This window comes from Loxodonta africana, chromosome 4 (genome assembly GCF_030014295.1).
Source record: "Loxodonta africana isolate mLoxAfr1 chromosome 4, mLoxAfr1.hap2, whole genome shotgun sequence".
Classification (NCBI taxonomy): Eukaryota; Metazoa; Chordata; class Mammalia; order Proboscidea; family Elephantidae; genus Loxodonta; species Loxodonta africana.
In genome coordinates this window covers 176,897,009-176,918,882 of record NC_087345.1, presented here as the reverse complement: position 1 = coordinate 176,918,882, position 21,874 = coordinate 176,897,009, and the positions used below count along the sequence as shown (strand labels likewise).

General features: G+C 40.7%; 1 protein-coding gene across 2 annotated transcripts in view; it reads left to right on the top strand.

The window, feature by feature from the left end:
* DIP2C (disco interacting protein 2 homolog C) overlaps positions 1-21,874 on the top strand; it is a 657,451-nt gene that overhangs the window by 468,087 nt on the left and 167,490 nt on the right. For both annotated transcript variants that reach the window (XM_064285066.1, XM_064285065.1), the window contains 3 exons: positions 1,323-1,416; positions 1,577-1,696; positions 3,575-3,689. In XM_064285066.1, coding sequence (XP_064141136.1) covers positions 1,323-1,416; positions 1,577-1,696; positions 3,575-3,689 — 329 coding nt within the window. The remainder of the gene's footprint in view (positions 1-1,322; positions 1,417-1,576; positions 1,697-3,574; positions 3,690-21,874) is intronic.

Sequence of the window (21,874 nt, the reverse complement as noted above, 5' to 3'; positions counted from 1 at the left end):
TGCCTTTTCTAGAGCAAGGAAAACCTTTGACTAGATAGCAGTTCCCAGTCTCTTACGGCATCAGTCTGAAGGATGCTCTTGTCTTCCCCCAGCAGAGAATGGGGAGGAAGCCAGGGGTGAGTGGAGGTGTTCACCAGGGAAGATAGAGGTGCATTCTGGTCAGCTGGCTGACCTTCCTCCTAGAAAGGTAGACCTTTTCATTTTGATTTAGAGCTTCTTGAATTGAATCATTGGCTCTACATACTGGTCCTGTGTCCTCTCACTCTACCTCCACCCTTAGTGCATATGAGAATACCACGTGCTAAAAACCAGATAGAAAGATTTTGTTACAGTCCCTATAGCTTCATTCAGCTCCACTTGTACAGTGTGTCCTCTGATGACTTAGTAGTTGTATAAGTCCCAACTACAGCAGGTAGGTTGTAACCATCTAAATATTTGCTTGTCGCTTTTACGGAAAAGAAGACTTTCGAGGCATGATCTACGTAAGCAAATCTCGCTGGAAGACTGAGAGTGACTGAAACAAACTTTCTGCTACTCCTTCACATCTTAGTGTAGCATTTAATTCAGGAAGTTTACTTTATGAAGTGAAATTTTAGCATAATATGCTAGACCCAGTTACACTTCAAGAATGTGAAAGGCTGTTGAAAAAATCATTCGTGGTCATTCAGCTAAAGATTTTATTTTAAAAGAGGACCTGGACTTAAATACTTGAATTCCATCAGCAACAGTTTAGGAAAGGCAAAAGCAGAGAAGACTAGATAACCTTTAGAAGTCATTTTCACTTTAAGATTCTTTTAAAGGATTGTACCAGGATTCGTGTTCTGATAGCATGGCACCTCATAAGTATCAGTAGTCCACTCACCCTCCAAATACTTGGTGGTTTAATAAGCCCCTTCTCATGACCTTGCCTCACTTACTTTGGACACGTCATCAGAAAAAAACAATCGCTAGAAAAGGACATGTTTGGTAAAGTAGAGGGTCAGGGAGAACAAAGGAAACCATCAACAAGATGGATTGGTGCAGTAGCCACAGCAATAGACTCAAATATACCAACGATCATGAAGATGGCACAGGACGGGCAACGTTTCATTCTGCTATACATACGGTCACTGTGAGTAGGAACTGACTTGATGGCAACTAAGAGCAGCAACATGTTTCTCACCTGAAGTACCTAGTGGAAACCTCGCGTCTCCATTTTCTTCTGCCTGTTGGGCCTTGGCTGTGTGTTTTGCACACGGTGGAGGAGATAGCCTTTTCCTGCTGTATTAGTATATTGCAGGCAATGTGTTTACATCTGTGTGTTCATTTTATTCTGATTTCAGAGTGTCATGAACATGATGCATGTAATCAGCATCCCGTACTCTTTAATGAAGGTGAACCCTCTGTCCTGGATACAGAAGGTCTGCCAGTACAAAGGTAAGGCTGACACACTCAGGTGGTCCACAGGGTCTTCTGACAGTTGTTTTGGTGACGCGTAGATTTATGTGCAGTGAACATCACCTAAGATTATTTACCATTCACTTAGTATCTGATGGGGGCACATATGCACTTACTACTTTTCTGCTTTTCTTTTTAGCAAAAGTGGCTTGTGTAAAATCAAGGGACATGCATTGGGCACTAGTAGCACACAGAGATCAAAGAGACATCAACCTCTCCTCTCTCCGAATGTTAATAGTGGCTGACGGCGCGAATCCCTGTAAGTGATGTTTATATTGTTAGCTTAAAAGATGGACAGGCAGGCAGGCAGGCAGGCGGGCAGTAGAGGTCCTCATTTTCCGGGTTATCTTTCATTCTTCGTGCTTTGATTTTTACTTTTTTAGTCTTTATCTTAGTTAAGAGATAAGGCCTTAATGATCAAACAGTATTATATAGCCTTTAGGTGCATGGTGAAGAACGCAGTAGTTAAGAGCATGGAGTTGGGAGACACGCACCCCTGGGGTCAAGTTCTGGCTCTTCTACTCCCTGATGCTATAGAGAAAGTTGCTAACTTTAATCCTCTGATTCCCGAGCTGTGTAATGATACCTAAATCTAAGGTTTCGTTAGAATTAAATAAAGGAATCCCTATATTAGTTCCTTGGCATGAGTGAAGTGCTCAAAAGAGGTTAACTGTTACTATTTTATATTCTTTACAGTTTACTTGATCAAGAAATTAATTTGTCATTTTTAATGAAATTTGGTTATCAAATCTTACAACAGAGTACCCACATAAAATAAATTATAGTTCCACCAAATATTATTAATGCACCTTGAGAAATATTTCAGTAAATTGAACACAAACCCACCTAACTTGTTTTGTGAGCCACTCTTCTCACAAAGAATGAAGAAAGTAAAGCCTAAAGCGAAGTGTTTGTTTTAAACTGAACATGAAAGGTTTGTTTCCGACCACATTGCAGATTGTGCAGTACATGCATTTGTAGATGAAAAAAAAAAAAGCAGCATATAATTCTTAAGGAAAGCCTGATACACAAAAGCGGACTTGCCAACAGATAAATTAGCATTCCTTTTTAAAATGATTCTTCGATTTATAAAATAATTCCATAAATCATGAGCTATTTTAACACAAAATTGTAACTCTGCATAATCCCATGCTTTGCATAAAGAAAGAAAACTTGCATTTGGAAGTGTAGTAATTGGATCTCCTCATTCAGGTTAACATAGAGGGTAGTTTTCGTCATCTACTTTAGATTTGCCCGTTTCATGGAATGTGCATACTGAAAATGATAACAAGTCTGAGAAAAAGTTATTAATATTAAGTTTATCAGTCCACATAAATATTTTGGGTATAAAAGTTGTATTTTTAAAAAATTCTTGAGTGTTCTATCCTTTTTGCTGCAAGTTTGAGAATACTGTCATCTTTCATTGTAACTTAAGTGATAAATTATTTTAAATGAAGTGTTTTTCAGTGTAGCATAAATGATAAATTATATTTAACTAAAGTTGCCTGGCAGCAACTAACAAGAACCCCCTTGTTATAGATTGAATTGTGTCCCCCAAAAATGTGTGTCGATTTGATTAGGTCATGATTCCCAGTACAGTGTGGTGGTCCACCATTTTGCCCTCTGATGTGATTATCCTATGTGTTGTAAATCCTACCTCTATGATATTAATGAGGCAGGATTAGAGGCAGTTATGTTAATGAAGCAGGACTCAGGCTACAAAACTGGGTTGTATCTTGAGTCAATCTCTTTCGAGATACAAAAGAGGGAAGGCAGCAGAGAGACAGGGGGACCTCATACCACCAAGAAAGTAGTGCTAGAAGCAGAGCGAGTTCTTTGGACCCAGGGTCCCTGTGTTAAGAAGCTCCTGGACCGGAGGAAGAACTGACAGACAGAAAGCCCTCTCCTAGAGCTGGTACCCAGAATTGGACTTCTAACCTCCTAAACTGTGAGGAATAAATTTCTGTTTTTCAAAGCCATCCACTTGTGGTATTTCTGTTATAGCAGCACTAGGTAACTAAGATACCCTGGTATGCCTTAATTCTGTGTTTAAAAATATTTTATTGAGTATTTTTGAATACTTTGTATTGCTTCGCCTGTCTGACTATTTTCCCTGTCTTTGGCTTTTTCACTCCAGGGTCTATTTCTTCTTGTGATGCATTTCTCAACGTCTTCCAAAGTAAAGGCCTGCGTCAGGAGGTCATCTGTCCTTGTGCCAGCTCTCCAGAGGCTCTCACCGTGGCTATCCGAAGGTACTGGGTTGCATTAATTAAAATGGGCAGCCTACAAAGCAGTCGTAATTAAGGAGCAAAGGGAGACCTGGAGATCTTACCATAGTCAGTGCTTATATGAGAATAAAAACGAGATCAATAACCTTTTCAAGATGAGCATTTTTTCTTTATATCCTAGATGTTTAGATACATTAGTTAGAAAACACTTTTCAACCTCTACAGTTTCACTGTGATTCTGGAGTAAGTGAAAACCTGTCTGGACGTATGGTGGACAGTAAGTGCTATCTTGCCTGTTTGCAGAGGACTTGGGTTTTCACTGGCTTGTGTCAGCCTCAGGTTTCACTGAGGGTGGAATATAGAGTAACAGCTGGCTAAAGTTAGCCGTGTAGGAAAGCACACGCTCTCCAACATGCCGTTTTCACACCATCCTCATTTCCTGCCCTCTGGAACACTGCACATATTGCACTTTCAAAGACCCTGATTTTCCTGAGCTTTTGAGTAGCTTGCCAGCACATCAAAGGGATCTGTGGTCTGTGATGAGCAGATTTTCCCCCTCACGGACGTTAGGTTTTCTGGGTGCTTCTGCGACACCTCAGCATTATCCCCAGTGTCCCTGGTCTTAAGTCCCTCACCATCACAGCCTGCCGCAGAGCAGTATAGTCCTGGGGAAGGAAGTTGTTTGGAAGGTGTAAACTATTATTCTACCCAGGTGAGACCATGGAAAGTGTTGAACACAGTCAGTAATCTCAGAACTATTTGATCAGCAGCAGCCGCAGCATTACTTAGCGTCACGTGTCAGCTGTTCATTCAGCTCTCGACCATGTGCGCTAATGTTGTGGTTGTGTGCCGGCAAGGCAGGTTTACACTCTTAGTCACCCCATATGACAGAGTAGAGCTGCCCCATAGGATTTTCTAGGCTGTAGTGTTCACAGGAGCAGGTTACCAGGTCTTTCCCCCCAAGGAGCGGCTGGGTGGGTTTAAACTCCCCACCTTTTCAGTTAGCAGCTGAGCACTCAACTGTTGTGCCACCACAGCTCCTTCTATACTAATAGATGAAATAGTTGTATAATCTAGATAATTGAACCTTGTAACATGGCTCAATTTTCAGTATTTTTAAGTTCTACATCTAATATTTCGTGTCACCCCATCCTATGAATGGATGCCATAGAAAATTCAGTGAATGGGTCCTGCTCTGTATTACTGAGAGATTTGGCTTCCCAGAAATATTCACTAGAAGAGTTTCCTTAAATAAGAAGCTTTCTGATGTGTTTAGATGTTTGTTGATGTAAGATTCATTGGGCCGCTTGACCAATATTCTGAGAAATGGAAAACCTTGAAGTATCAGAAGCAACTTTTACTTTTGATTGAACCCCCAATTAAAAGTCTGTAACGTAATTTAAACTGATGAGGAGTTGTACCATTGACCAGAATTCAATATTCGTTTTTAAGAAGGATGGCCTGCTAGCCTAATAACAAGAGGTGTGCTATGAATCATTTTCTGACGTTTATGCCTGACCTTGGAGTACAAAGTGCACCCAGGGTTGTGGTAACAAATTTATTGTCACAGTTATGTTTTTCAGAGATCAATAAAAAAAAAAAAATGTGTCTAGTTTGAACGCTTACTAATGGAGGCCAAGATGATAGAGTTTCAAGAAGCTGGGTGGGTGCCAAAAGAGTCAGGAGTTCTAGGTTTGAGCCCAGCCTTGCTCGTGGTTACCATGTGATTCTGGACAAGTCACTTGTCAAAAAATGAGAGAAGTGGACTCCCCCAGAATGAGGGAATTAGACTCAGTAATCTCAATTCCCTTCCAACTATAAATTTTTAAGATTCTGCAGCTCTGTAAGGTAACACTAGAATTATACAGTCGCTGTAGACAATTCTTAAAATTAATGATTCACAGATGTAGAAAATTCAGAGTTGTTATAATCACATGATTTAATTATTTGCTTTTTGTAAAAACAACTCAGTATGATTAAGGTCAGTAGTATGGGTTATGCCAGGGTTGATTGGCAGAGAGAGAAAGGGTTAGCAAAGGAGAAAAATTGCCCAAGATTAAAATTTAGGACCAGTAATAGGCAAATTAAGCAGGAGCTGTTTACTGAGTGTGCTGTGTGGGCTCTGCAAGAAAAAGTGATCCTGGGCCATGGGCTGGGGGCAGGGGGCTCAGGCGCAAACCAATCATCAGCCAACAAAACAAATAAATACAAGTAACCGGAAAGAGTTTCTGTTTACGGATTGGTGGTTGCCAGGGACTCGGGGAGGAACTGCTTAATGGGTGGGGGTGTTATTTCAGAGAGGGGGAGACGTTTGGGAACTGGGTAGAGATCATGGTTGCACAGCCTTGCGGATGCACTGAGTGCTGTGGAGTTAGTCACTTTAAGATGATTGATTTTATGTTATGTGAATTTCACCCCAATGAATTTTTTGAGTTCATACAATCATAAATTGACTAGGAATGGTAGTTTCAAAATTATGGCAAAGATATAACACTCTTTTAGGTAATAAGCAATATGGATTAAATAAACCTCTAGGTATCATTCCTTATGGGAGTTTGGAATGGTAGACTTTGATCAGGGCCCCCTCTAGTAAGCTGTAATTACATTTATTATAGATATTTATCACAGGAGATTCAGTTGCTTAAGAAAAAGTAGCTGAGTTTGTCACCTCTCCTGGCCTTTGAATACAACATACTTCTGTTTGCCGGGCCTTACTTGTACCTTTGCTTACCCTCCTACTCACGCACTGAACGTGGCTCTCACACCGCCGTACGCTGCAGAACCTCGTCACCTGTTTCCCAGATAACCACTGGAAAGACCTTGAGCCAGAATAGGGGCAGTGGCTAAAAATAGCCAAAAACCCTTGTTAAGTCACTTCAGCTTTTAATGTCTCAGCTGTTGATTACCATTAGCGTTGCCAGTGTAAGCCGTGAATGGGGCGGCAATTTTTTCGCCATAGGCCTTGGAGTTGTGAGAGATTGTTACCAAAGAAGGTTCAGGATACCACCTATCAGGAAGTACGCTGTTTGTCTTCATTACCATGTGTTTTAAGTAGTGCTTAGCCATACAGCGAAGCCCAAGCCCATGAGTGATGCAAACAGTCAACGCATTCACTGCTAAGAGGTTAGAGGTTCTAGTCTACCCAGAGATACCTCATAAGAAAGGCCTGACAACCTGCTTCCAAAAAATGAGCCATTGTAAATCCTATGGAGCACAGTTCTACTCTGACACACACGGGGTCACCATGAGTCAGAATTGACTCGATGGCAACTGGTGTTTAACCATACAGAAAATAAAATACATGGTGTTATCACCTTGGCTGGATTTTTTGCCTAGATGACCTTACTGGCAAAATCTCCTCTGGTTTGTGCAAATTCAGTTTATTTTTTCTCTGAAGCTGAACTGTCATTAAAGGCAATGGGTTGAAAAGGAAAAGGTTTGTGACTGGGAGAAGGACAGTGTCAGTTTCTAGCACTGAACTGGTTTTCACACTTAGAAGAAATATGACCCTGAGCGAAGCACTAAACCTTTCTGGGCCTCATTTTTCTCATTTGTAAAATAAATAGGTTATTCTAGGTGGTCACCAATGTTCTGGCTGTCTCTAAAGTCCTCTGGATTTAAGATTCTGTTCGTGCATGCGTGACCTAACAAGCAAAACATTTCATCATCCTCAAGAATTTTTATTCACCTTGTTTGCACTTCACAAACATTTGGCCCTTCATATACTTGACAACTCCCACAAAACTAACTACTCTTCCTAGTCTCTGTTACCGATAGAGCTGTAGACATGGTTACTGAGAGGGTCTTCACCAGGCACGCCAGGTAACAGACACCTGGTATGTAGTGGGTGTTACTTCCCTCTGCTCCATAGCCATCACATCGTGGAGCTACAGTACCCAGAAACAGTATACTAGCATAATTTTTTTAGGCTTGAAATGTGCATGGAAAGAAGAAAATAATGTGAAAGTTACATTAAAAATATAATAAGACTAAACAGATGTTGTAAGAGGTATAACTTCCTGCCGGGAGTCAGTTTATCATCAGGTATTTACTGAGAATCCATAAGGCACATAGCCCCATATTCTCTAGAAATAGAGTGAAAATTAGGCATAACCCTTGTGTCTAGTGAGTGTGTGATTGTAAAATAATGAGTTTAGCTTTCTTGCCTGGGTTTTAGAGCACAGATTTTTTTACTTGATTGTCTCAATTGATAGAATTTTTTTTTTTTTAAGTCAGTCTCCACCTGCAAGCTATGACTAAATTACTGCCATCCAAAATCCAATTGATACAGTCTCTATAAATGATTGGGCTTTGGATTTTTATCCAGGTTTCATGGAATTTCCTTTAATGACTATAAAATGAGCATAGCCAAAAGTTGTATGCTGAACTTTTCACAGCACAGCAGTCCCTGTGTGCTTTCCTTTTGAGATTCTGTAAAAACGGCGTGGGGCTGGTGTCTGACCTCCTCTAACTTCACATGGGACAAGGAGAATCAATACTAACAGCCCAAGGCTGATTCCTATGAGGTGGATGTCAGACATGCCACCTCTCTCCGCCGTCTTTACCAATTCTGACACCACCATCCTACAGCACTCTCTACTTCTCTGCCTTCTTCCATAGTTCATTGCAATGGCCCCACAGAACTCACAGGCCATATTCACAATTACGGGGTTAGTTAGGGAAGTAACATGTTACATACAATTCAGGCTCAGGAACACTTAAGGGTACAGTTCTTCCATTAGAATAGCCTCTTTCCAGCCATGCTTGCAGGTATGCCTCTCCCTGGCCCTAGGCCTCTGCCCGAAGGCACTCAGCTTACTCTCTCCATGGGCCAGGCCCACTGCACCATCTCCTGCTGCCAGGTCTCTCCTGGCACTGCTTCTCACCATCTTAAGGGTTACGGCTCACTTTCTGTCTTGCGCTCCTACTTCCAGGAGCTTCTCAGCACAGGGATCCTGGGCCCAAAGGACGTTCTGCCTCCTGGCTGTTCTACCTTGGTGGTGGTGGGATTCTCTCTTTTTTACCTCCGGGTGGCTCATTTCAAGCCCAGCAGATGGCAGAACTGACCAGTCCCTTTGGTGGGCCACAATTACCCTATCACACAGTCTTGCCCAATTGCTGGGGGGGGTGGGGCGAGGGCGGGGTTACAAGATCATGGCTAGAAAGGCCATGTAAAAGCCATCTGTGACGCTGCAGGTTTCCTGTATCTTCCCTCCTAGAAGAGGAGTGGCCCACATTTGCTGTCTTAGCAGATACATGTTGCTGCTTCCCACCACTTCCTTCGATGGGGTCAGGGAGATAGACAGCATTCCTCCTTTCCACGGCTTTTAGCCCAGCTCACCACTCCCAGCAGCCCTGGCATAAGGCAGGCAGCCTGGGTTTAGCAAGTTTAATCCTGGAGCCCTTCATTAGGGGTTTGCTCACTCCTTCACATTATTCCCAAGAGGTCTAGGAGGCCTATAGATAAATAGGGTCTGGTTGCTGGCCCTGATGTTCCAAACAAGACCCTGTACCAGTGACCTTTGCAGTAAACCAGAAAACAAAGGTGGACGCATCCCACAGGGTTCATCTAATTTTCGAGAACATTTGATTTAATAAAACACTATATAGTTAGAACGTGGTAGGATACTATAGAGTATTAAATTCCTATCCCCTTCTCCTCTAATGCCTCTTTATTCATTCCTATCTAAAGTTTTTCACCATAAGCATACATTAACTCCACTTTGATATAGGAAGTATCGATATAAAATTGCTCTTGCTATCAGTTTGCCTATAAAGAATGTGCTATAAGCTCTTTTGTTCTTTTGTTTTCCCCTTCTTCCTCTGCTTTCTAACTTGTCTCTGAATCCATATTATCGACTTATTCATTCAGCAAATGTTTATTGAATGCTTTTTGCATGCATTCAGTGCTGAGGATACCACAAAAAGCAAAGCCAGAAAGTACCCACTCAAAGAGGACATCTTGAGGGAAGACCACATAAACAATCTATTAGAGAAATGGAAAGAGAATTTTAGCAAGGGTTAATATTTGCTTTATTGCTTTTATGGGGCAAAATAAAAAGAATAGAGTATATCCTTAACTCAGATCAGCAAACCGTCTGCCACCTGTTTTTATAAATAAAGATTTATTGGAACATGGCCATATCCATTGGTTACTATATCACATGTGGCTACTTTTGCACTGTAACAACAAAGCTGAGTAGTTTCTGTCAAAACCGATGTGGCCCATAAAGCATAACACACGTGCTATCCGGACCTTTATAAAAAAGCGTGCCAATGTTGTTAGGTGCCATGGAGTCAGTTCCAACTCATAGTGACATTATGTGCTACAGAACAAAACACTGCCCAGTCCTGAGTCATTCTCACAGTCGTTGTTATGTTCGAACCCATTGTTGCAGCCACTGTGTTAATCCATCTCGTCTAGGGTCTTCCTATTTTTTGCTGACCCTCTACTTTACCAAGCATGATGTCCTTCTCCAGGGACTGGTCCCTTCTGATAACATGTCCAAATTATGTGAGACAAAGTCTCACCAACCTCCCTTCTAAGGAGCATTCTGGCTGGACTTCTTCTAAGACAGGTTTGTTCATTCTTCTGGCAGTCCATATTCTTTGCCAACACCATAATTCAAAGGCATCAATTCTTCTTAGGTCTTCTTTATTCGTGGTCCAACTTTTGCATGCTAATGAGATAATTGAAAACACCGTGGCTTTGGTCAGTCCCACCTTAGTCCTTAAAGTGACATCTTCATTTTTCAACACTTTAAAGAGGTCTTTTGCAGCAGGTTTGCCCAATGCAATGTCGTTTGATTTCTTGACTGCTACTTCAATGGGCGTTGATTGTGGATCCAAGTAAAACGAAATCCTTGACCACTTCAGTCTTTTCTCCGTTTATCGTGATGTTGCTTATTGGTCCAATTATGAGAATTTTTGTTTTTGTTTTTTATGTTAAGGTATAATCCATACTGAAGGCTGTAGTCTTTGATCATCATTAGTTAGTGCTTCAAGTTCTCTTTCAGGAAGCAAGATTGTTTCTTCCACATATCGCAGGTGGTTGACGAGTCTTCCTCCAATCCTGATGCCACGTTCTTCTTCATATAGTCCAGCTTCTCAGGGTATTTGCTCAGCACACAGATTGAATGAGTATGGTGAAAGGATAGAACCCTGACACACACCTTTCCTGATTTTAGACCAGGAAGTATCCCCTTGTTCTGTTTGAACTACTGGCCCTTGGTCTGTGTACAGGTTCCGCATGAGCACAATTAAGTGTTCTGGAATTCCTGTTCTTCACAATGTTATCCATAATTTGTTATGACCCACACAGTCAAATGCCTTTGTGTAGTCGATAAAGCACATGTAGACATCTTACTGGTAGTCTCTGCTTTCAACCAAGATCCATCTGACATCAGCAACGATTATCTCGCATTCCAAGTCCTCTTCTGATTCTGGCTTGAATTTTTGGCAGTTTTCCTTTGATGTACTGCTGCAACAGTTTTTTAAATTATCTTCAGCAAAATTTTACTTGCATGTAGTATCAATGATTGATAATTTCCACATTCTGTCATAGCACCTTTCTCTGTAATGTGTGTAAATATGGATCTCTTGCAGTCCGTTGGCCAGGTAGCTGTCTTCCAAATTTCTTGGCATAGATGAGTGAGCACCTCTAGCACTGCATCCGTTTGTTGGAACATCTCAGTTGGTGTTTTGTCAATTCCTGACGCCATAAAAAAATAAGTGAACTAACTAAACTTAAAACTGTCAGCTGTATAGTCCTGGTTTGGCATTTTGAATAAACTGGGTAAGGTTAATTTCATTCCTTTTCCTTATAAACCATTGATTAATAGGCAAATGGTTTATATAGTAGCTAGCTCTTTCCATGAAAAAGCAATGTATAATCGAAAGTTGTATTAACATAAAGAAATTTTTCTCTTGTGATTTTTTTAAACCTGTAGTTATAATTCTTATTCTGTGTTCTGGTCTTCAGACTCTATATTCTGGCCTTTGGTAATTCATCTGAACTTTTTTTTTTTAATGAAGACACTGTTTTCCTCAGAAATCTAATGGTTGGCCTGTCATATTCTATTTGAGTCTTTATCCTCAGTAGTTTACCCGCATAACTTTTTAAAATCTTTTAAAAATCAAAGAGAATCCATGTTAACACAATTTTAGAATATATAAATGAGAATCAGAAATAACTAAGGCTATTTTAACCTGTTTTACCACAGGAGCCATTACAGTCTTAGGTAGTCCATGGTTGTAAGCCTGTGTCCAAAGCCAAGATTCACAGAGTCAGTTACCTTCCTGTGTCTCTGGTAACAGACAGTGGGATCGTTCAGGTGTGCTTGCCTACTGAGAGACTGAGGGAGAGAAAATGACCAGCCTTCTCAGAGTCCTCAGACTGCCACTAGGTTATAGCCATTCTTCTGAGTTATCCTGCTCCTTGCGGAAGAAACCTTGGAGGTTTAAAAAGTTTCTGCTTATAAAGCCTTCAAGCTTCCAGGTTGCCTACTTTGAAATGAAGAACAGAAAAACTGCAATGGAGTCCTTTTGGACAGCTTTTATTTTTTATTAGCATGCTAAAGAGATGGTGTGGCCTAGTGTATGTTCTAAGGATTGTGTCTTGATCCTGTGTGTCTCATGGACACATGAAATGGCAGTGACCTCTTCCATTTGGCTCCTGCATGAAATAAGAAGGGGCTGTGACAAATACATAGGGAAAAATACAGCTTTAATTCTAAACCATGTTTGTTGCTTCCTTACTGACTTCATGGTTTTAGCAAAATAATGATAACTTATGGGAAATATCCTTGTAAGTACATTTAAAAGTATTGAGTTTTTTAAAATCAGTTTTGTTCATTTAAAACACTAGCACCCTAAATGCCACTCTTTTCACCTTCCTTCCTGGATTTCAAAATCATAAATACCTGTAAACTAATTCAAAATGGGGGTATTTTTGAAATTTTGAATAAAATCGCCTTAGAGATAATTAAAATGAAGAAGCTGACTGTAGGTGTTGTTACAAATTGTACTATATAGTTTTTAAAAAAACTGAGAATTTATTTCCTGATAGCGCTTCAGGTGGTTTTAGGCTGAATGATTCCACATAGCAGAGAAGTACTATGGCTCTGTAGAAGCACAGTGCCTTCAAATAGCACATTTCTGCCTGGAGCGTTTCAGTAAGAAGAATTCTTTTGCTTTGTTGAAATAAAATATGAAAAAACAATTGCTTGGTGACTGGCCCTAACAAATGCAGTAAATTTGCACAGTGATGAAAAGTTGACACAGTAATTAATACTCCAGTACGCCCCTTTAGAACTCATTTGTTTTTTTGTTGTTGTTGTTGTTGTTTTTAATTTTTATTGTGCTTTAAGTGAAAGTTTACAAATCAAATCAGTCTCTCATACAAAAATTTGCACACGCCTTGCTGTATACTCCTAATTGCTCTCCCTCTAATGAGACAGCATACTCCTTCCTTCCTCTCTCTATTTTCATGTCCATTCAGCCAGCTTCTGACCCCTTCTGCCCTCCCATTTCCCTTCCACACAGGAGATGCCAACATAGTCTCATGTGTCTACTTGATCCAAGAAGCTCACTCTTCATCAGTATCATTTTCTATCCCATTGTCCTGTCCAATCCCTGTCTGAAGAGTTGGCTTTAGGAATGGTTCCTGTGTTGGGCTAACAGAAGGTCTGGAACCACTGAGGTCCATCCAGTCTCAGTGAGACTATTAAGTCTGGTCTTGTTACGAGAATATGGGGTCTGCATCCCACTGCTCTCCTCCCTCGGGTTCTCTTTTCTGTTCCCTGTCAGAGCAGTCATTGGTTGTAGCCGGGTACCATCTAGTTCTTCTGGTCTCAGGCTGATGTAGTCTCTGGTTTATGTGTCCCTTTCTATCTTTTGGGCTCGTAATTACCTTGTGTCCTTGGTATTCTTCATTTTCCTTTGCTCCAGGTGGTTTGAGACCAGTGGATGCATCTTAGATGGCAGTCTGCTACCGTTTAAGACCCCAGACGCCACTCTCCAAACTGGGATGCAGAATATTATCTTAATAGATTTTCTTATGCCAATTGACTTAGATGTCCCTTGAAACCGTGGTCCCCAAACCCCCGCCCTGCTATACTGGCCTTCAAAGCATTCAGTTTATTCAGGAGACCTCTTTGCTTTTGGTTTAGTCCAGTTGTGCTGATCTCTCCTATATTGTTTGTTGTCTTTCCCTTCACCTAAAACAGTTCTTATCTACTGTCTAATTAGTGAAAACCTCCTTTCCTTCCTCCCTGCCCTTCTTGTAACCATCAAAGAATATTTTCTTCTTTGTTTAAACTATTTCTCGAGTTCTTATCATACTGGTCTTATACAATATTTGTCCTTTTGCAGCTGACTGATTTCTCTCAGCATAATGCCTTCCAGATTCCTCCATGTTATGAAATGTTTCATGGATTTATCATTGTTCTTTATCAATGCGTAGTATTCCATTGTATGAATGTACCATAATTTATCCATTCATCCATTTATGGGCACCTAGGTTGCTTCCATCTTTTTGCTGTTGTGAACAGTGTTGCATTGAACATGGGTGTGCATATATCTATTTGTGTAAAGGCTCTTGTTTCTCTAGGATATATTCCAAAGAGTGGGATTGCTGGATCATATGGTAGTTCTATTTCTAGCTTTTTAAGGAAGTGCCAAATCAATTTCCATAGTGGTTGTACCATTTTACATTCCCACCAGCAGTATGTAAGTGTTCCAGTCTCTCCACAACCTCTCCAATATTGATTATTTTGTGTTTTTTGGATTAATGCGAGCCTTGTTGGAGTGAGATGGAATCTCATTGTAGTTTCATTTGTTTTTTGATGTGACTTGGAATCACAGCCTGCATGCCATCAGTGCTCTGTCAGAAAAGCATTTGTGGATCATATGGACAGGCTGCATTGCAAGACTTCCCGGTCAGCAAAGCGCTGTAGGTGTTTGCAGGGTGTTAATTACCTTGCATCTGCCCTGTACTTTTTAGATTTAAAGAAGTGCTTTTAAATGTTTGCTTTTTGATTTTCACAACCACCTTGCCCATAGAAAAGACCGATGATTAGATTTATTTGACTTACTAATTGTGTCACTTTGGACCAGTTAACCTCTGATTATACCCCAATTTTTCAACTGTAAATTAGGACACTAATACCTATGCCACATGCGTTACCAGGTGGTTGTGAGTTTGGATCATGGGGCCAACCTGCTAGCTTGCAGAGTCTCTGAGCCTATAACCGTGCATCTAGCACACTCTCCCCCAGCTGTCCCCCACCCCAGGCTTCATAGCTTTTCACTGTCCATGAAAAGTAGGCAGCCCCAGGTGAGATCCGGAGTCAGCCAGGACCAGACACTGGTTTCACCTTTTAGACTTTGGCTGCTGTGTTGGTCGCCTGGGCGTTGAGTGTAGGAGGCACAGAGGATGTGACTTTTAATTTAAATGTAAATATAAATATTCATTATTTGCTTTTATTTTAACGCTTTTAATTAAAAAAAAAAAAACCATTGCCGTCTGTCAATTCCGACTCATAGCGACCCTATAGGACTGCCCCATAGAGTTTCCAAGGAGCACTTGGTAGATTCGAACTGTGGACTTTTTGGTTAGAAACTGTAGCTCTTAACCACTATGTCCACCACTCCTACTGCCCGGGGCCAGCCAGTGTCACCTGTTACCTGGATTACTGCAAGAGCTTAAGTGGTCTCCTCACTTGTACCCTTGACTACTTCTCCACCCACCTCCATTCTTAACACAGCAACCAGGGTGATTAGTTAAAATGTAAATCAGATCCAGTTGTTAGCCTGGCCAGAGCTTCTTGATTGCACCCCCAACCCCGACCCCCGTAGAAACCGGAACCTGCAGTGGTCCTTCTTGTCCTCTGACCTGTCCTCCTGCCACTCTCTTCTTGCTTACTCGGATGTAGCCACGCTCACCTGCTTGGTGTTCTTGCGGTGACCCAAGCGTGTTCCCTCTGCCTGGAATATTCTTCCCCAGACAGCAGACTGCCGCCTTGCTTGGGGCTTTGCTCCAGGGCACCTAACCACAGCATTTGAAACTGGGGTGCTCCTCTCTAAACTTGTGTGGCTCGTTACCCTGCTATATTTTTCTTCTTTCTATAGCATTCATCAGCTTCTCAGGTGCAGTATAATGTGCTGGCTTATTACATATATATATATATTTTTAATCTGTCTTCACCACCAGGGAAACCCTGGGGTGGCATAGTGGTTAAGTGCTACGGCTGCTAACCAAAAGGTCAGCAGTTCAAATCCACCAGGCGCTCCTTGGGAACTCTATGGGGCAGTTCTGCTCTGTCCTATAGGGTCACTGTGAGTCGGAATGGACTCCACGGCAGTGGGTTTTTTGGTTTCTTTACCACCAGAATATAAATTTCCCCACAGACATCTTTATCTGTCCCTTAGCTGACTAGAATACCAAATCAAAAAACCAAACCCAAACCCATTGTTGTCAATTCCAACTCATAGCGGCCCTATAATAAAAATATAATAGTGCCTGATAAATAGTTGCTACCTAATAAATATTTTTAAATAAATGAATGAAAGAAAAATTCAGAAGTATATATAAAGTAAAACTTCTCATCACTTGTATCTGACAGTTCTACACAACTTGCCTGAATTAGATGCTGTTACCAGTCAGGCTTTTTCCTGTACATTTGTGTACATGGTATATCCATGCACCACTACCAGTTGCCATCAAGTTAACTCCAACTCATGGTGACCCATGTGTGCAGAGTAAAGTGTGCTTCATTTGGCTTTCAATGACTGATCTTTCAGAAGTAGATCACCAGGCCATTCTTCTGGGGCACACCTGGGTGGACTTGAACCTCGAACCTTTCGGTTAGCAGCCAAGTACATTAACCGTTTGCACCAATCAGGGACTCTGTATTTATGCATATATGTGGGCTATTATATAGTTTGTGTTTTATAGAAATGGACTCATGTGGTTTTGTTTTCCTGTTTGTTTTAATTTCACTTGAAGGTCTAGGTGATGCTGATAGCCTAAGAGTAGAAAGGCTGTGTGCCATTATTTTCCCCCTTTAATAACCCACATGAAGACGAAGGCTGGTCCAGAGAAAGCTGGCACTCTCAAGAGCGAAGCAGCTGGAGGTCTTGGGCAGGAGCCTGAGACTCCGTCTATAGTCATGGTCTGTGTGGCAAGAGGAGTTGCGAGAGTGTCGAAAAAGCTAATTTCTTCTCACAGGAGCAAACTCCAGACTGTAACGTATATAAAGGATGCCTGCAACCAACTGGACTTCCAAGAGCAGCATGTGGTTTTTATTGTAAATGTAAAAATTGTTAGAGCTGTGGATGGGCAAGAATTTTACCATAACGTAGATATAAAAAAATGTAGTATGACAAGTCTTCCACCACCTCACCTGACTTTATGCAGATGGCACATTTACATTACAATTACCCACAGCCTCAGAGCCCTTGTGAACCGCCCTGAGGGTGCTGAGTTGTTGTCTGATGCAGTGCACCTGCCTGCTGTCCTGGACAGGTGCCTGCACGCCCTTCCTCCAGGGCTGTGGCTGTGCCATGTCTTCTCGGTGTTGCCATTTTTCTGACTAGTATAATGAGAGTATTTTTCCTGAATAAATCAAGGGACAGGAGTAGGGGAAAAACACAGCTGAAAGGGTAAAAAAAAAAAGTAGAATTGAAGTATTCTAAGTAAAATTAGGACTAATAGGTTAATCAAAGATGCAAAATAATACACTCAGTTAAGACTTCATGTGTTGAGTTGGCTTTCCTATGCCTTGATCACATTCTTCTGTCATTTCAAAAAGTTGCTAACATTTAATTATTAGGCATGTGACACATATTTGAACTCTTAACTCTGGTGATTATATGAGAGCATACTCTCTGTAATTAGCTGCTGCACTCCGGCGATCTGAGTGCAGGAGGGTAAAGTTAGGTGACCGAGACACCCTGTGTCAGCATCTTCAGGGGAGAAAGAATGCTCATCTGTCTTTTGATCAGAATCTATTTCTTTCGTTGTCCTTGCTTCTTACATGTTTGTTTTTAAGTCGTATGCTAATAAATTTGATGAAAACAGCACTCGCTATGGCATCTTTATGAGCATACTTGCACTGTAGGTTGGTGGTCTGTAGCGTAAGTCAGAGAGAGAAATTCCTCCTCAACTGAAGCTTCACATGAATTACCATGTTCCACAGAAAGGTTGGGTCAGATGCTTAATTCTGAAATGTTCCTGAAAAATGAACAAGCGCTCTTGAACCGCTGCTGCGCTCTTGCTTTTGGTGCTGACTTTCTTTTCTGACACACACCAAGGACCTGAAGTGAGTTTTCCAAGGGTAAGAGGTCAGAGTTAGGCTATTAAGTAAAAATAGCTCTGATGTGTTCTGTGAAAGCCATTTCGAATGGAGATCCAGGAAAGGCTAATCCTCATTCCTTGCGTTTGGGTTTTGGTATGAGGACCGAAATGGACACTTTGTTCCATGTCTTCATAAGCCTAGTGTGGAAGGCATTACAATTCTTACTTTTTTTTTTATTATTATTTACAGAATATTTTTAAAGAAAGTGTTTGGCTGCTACATTGTCCTATTTCATTGCCAAAACAAGGTCTGTAGAAGACTACTCTTCATTTAAAGGGTTTGAAGATTGATATTTTCCTTGACTTTGTTTTCTAAGCTTTGTGTCCAGTTTTAACATTCTTCCAGGGACAGCTTGTTCTGTGTTTGTAATGAATCAGAGATTGAACTTCCAGTAAATAGCTCTGTGCAAATGATTGCTCACTTGGCTTTCTGTCGACTTAATTAAACATGATACTCAATTATTGTCCATGGTTGTCACTAAAGATAAAATTGCAGATATATTTCTTTCGATTACTGTTTTTAGAACTTCTAACCCTCTCTGGAACACACATCACTTTGGGATTTTTTTCTGTAGAAAAATAAAAATAATGTTTATAAATCGGGAAGCTGAATTAGTAACAGAGAAGCTGTTTAGATGGTCTATCAGGGTAAGGTCTGTGGATCCCAGCAGGGCTGCATGAGTACAGCTGTGTGCGGGAGCATGCAGGGCTTCTCAAAGCCAGTGTCCTTCCAGATTGGAGGGTATTTTGCCTGTGTAGTTGGTTCCCATGCCCTGATTGTTCAATATTTTAATGTCACTCCTCTTGTAAACAGCATAAAATGCCTCTAACTTACACAAAAGAGAATCACTGGAAATTTGAAGTATCCTGCTTGAAAAAATGGGCATGATCCACAGTGCTTTGGAAAGCCAGTGCCACCTAGAACCTTGGTGATGGAGGAGTAGGGAGAGGAGCAGGCTGGTGCATGGGCGCCCACTGCCCTGACTTTGCCCACCTCCCGGCACTCCTGCCAGAGACCACGTCTGACCCCTTTTGCTTTCAGAGAGGCAGGCCACCACCAGACTTATCCTCCCATCATATTACCCTCAGTAGAAGAAAGGTGGTTCTCCAGAAGGAAATTAAGGTCATCCTAAAAAACGATTAGTATTCATACATTGTTGTTGTTTCTAATTACCATTGAGCCGGCTCTGACTCACGGTGACCTTATGTATAACAGAACGTACCTTTGCCTGGTCTTGTGCCTTCTCCATGATCTTTGATATATTTGAGTTCATTGTTGTGGCTGTTGGGTCAGTCCATCTCGCTGAGGGTTTTCCTCATTTGCACTGACTCTACCAAACGTAATATTCTTTTCTAGGGATTCATCTTTCCTGATGTTGTATCCAAAGTAAGCAAGATGGAATCTTAGCATCCCCACTTCTAAGGAACATTCTGATTGTACTTCTTCTAAGACAGACTTGTTTGTTCTCTTGTTAGTCCATGGTCTAGTCAGTATTCTTCACCAGCACCACAATTCAGATGCATCAGTTCTTCTTCTGACTTCCTTATTCATTGTCCAGCTTCCATGTGCACATAAAGACAATGGGTTGGGTCAGGCACACCGTAGTCAACAAAGTGATGTCTTTGCTTTTTAGAACTTTAAAGAGGTCTTTTGTAGCATATTTACCCAGTGCAGTATGTCATTTGATTTCTTGACTGCTACTTCCATGGGTGTAGATTGCTAAGTATGTTGTAGAAGGTTTAATTTTTTTTTTTTTTAAATAACATGAGTCAGAGAACATGAAGCAACAAGGGAAGAGAGACGTGTCGTCTGTGTTCATACATGTAATTAAGTAGTGGCGAAAATCCCTGTTTTTCATTAATTAAGTCCTTGGGTACCACGCTGGCTTCCTTTGTACTCCTTGTTTTTTACTTGGATATGTATTCTCCTTTCTTTTTCTGTTTAAACCTGCACCCATCTCATTATTAGTCTTTTTTTTTTTTTTTTTGTCATTATGACATATTATTTTTATTTGTTAGTTCCCCTTTTTCTTTCAGGATTAGTTGTGGAGTAGAAAAATGTTGGTGAAATTTGGATGCGTAGTGCCTAAACTTGTCCGTAAAATTACACAGTGACAGTTTACAGAACGAAAATTGGAAAGTTATTTTCTGGTTCCCAGTATCTACAGATGGCTCTCTTATTCTGTCTCCAGCTCAAGAAGATAGATGAGAGAATTACCTTTTGAGAGCCATGTCACCATTGGTTGAACTAATTTTAAAAAACACTTTTTTTTTTTTTTTGGCTTTCTTAAGTACAAGACACTATTTCTATACCTTGATACTTTATCGGTGTAAGGGTAATAATTGTATAAAACAGTAATTAAAACAGCAATTTTGGAAAATAATACATTTACCACCACCCTCCCACCATAATTGTTTTTCATTTTGAAAATATCTAACCCAAAAGTTGGCATGCTGGAAGAAAACAAGAAGACAGCCAGCAGGTGAAACTGTATAATGCCCATCCAATTCAGCGGTTTCTGCCCAAGGCAGTGACTAGAGACCTAGAGTTAAAAAAAAAAAAAAAAAAAAATTAACACAAATGTGTGAGTTGAAGTGAGGTTTTTAAGAATATTTTTGATTGCCCAAAAAAGTCAGACATGGAGATCCATAATCTCCTTTTTAAACTATAAGAAGCTAAATTAAAATATATTGCTTGTAATAATAAGTTAGATAAAATTTTAAATGTTCTGTAAGAAAATACTTGGAGATGATAATCGTTTCATCTAAATGAAAACATGGCTTAATTCATAGAAATGAGGAGCAGCGTAACTGTATTAAGAATTGAAGAGCTTAAATTCGGTTAATAATTGCTCGTATCTAGTGAGGAAGCATAGTGGTCAAGAAGCGTGTTTTGAAGTCAGTCCGCCAGGTTCCAGTTCCAGCTCTTGACTCTCCTTGCTCTTCTGCATACAAGCATTGTAACCTTGGGCACGTGCTTAATCCTTCTGCCCTAGCTTCCTTATTTGTAAAATGAGAGTGATAATTGTACCCACATCATAAGGTAGTGTGAACATTAAATGAGTTAAGTATATATGAGCCACTTGAAAATATGCCTAGTACATAGTAAGAATTTAACAGTAACTGCTGTTATTGTTAGTGTGTGTATGTATTTGTATAATTCTCTGTTACATATAAATAGTGATACCTCTGAGAGCCAGAACTCATCGGGACTGCCTTGTTTTCTGCGTCTTGCAAGTTTTCTGCCTTTGGCAGGGTGGTCTTTTCCATTGTTTGTTTTAGTGGGAAATATTTGAGTTTTCCTTCTTTGATGGTTTTCTGCCTTATACAGGTTCCGACTTCCGTAGGTTTTCCTGTACTATAAGGAGTATTGTTAGCGGAGGGAATCCTTTGTTCTTTCTAAGCTGAGAATTACTAAATGGAGACTGTGAAGGGATTGAAGGACCTTTATTTTCCCACTTGCAAAAGGATTCAGTGACTGACATGGAATTAAAGCTCTCCAAATGTAGTTGCTGTTTACCCTATTAAATCCTGGAAATGAAAATCGTCGTAACTGCTTGCTATTTACTTGACTCCATTTGTTTGTGTTAATGCATATATGAGCCTGCCGGGCTCTGTTTGGTGTCAGTAGTAGCAAACCATAGATGGTATTAATTAAAATTGATAGTAGCAATTTCCTCAGGTGTTACACCAGCATGATTAGCTTAAGGTGTACCTTATGTTTTACGGAGACTGGCAATAACATGACCAGTAAATAGTGGATGCAGCCTGTCTTCGGTGGAAACCATTTGCTATGGCGTACGTCTGTATGAAGCAGGTTGCCAAGCTTGAATGTACACCTTTCTTCTTTCAC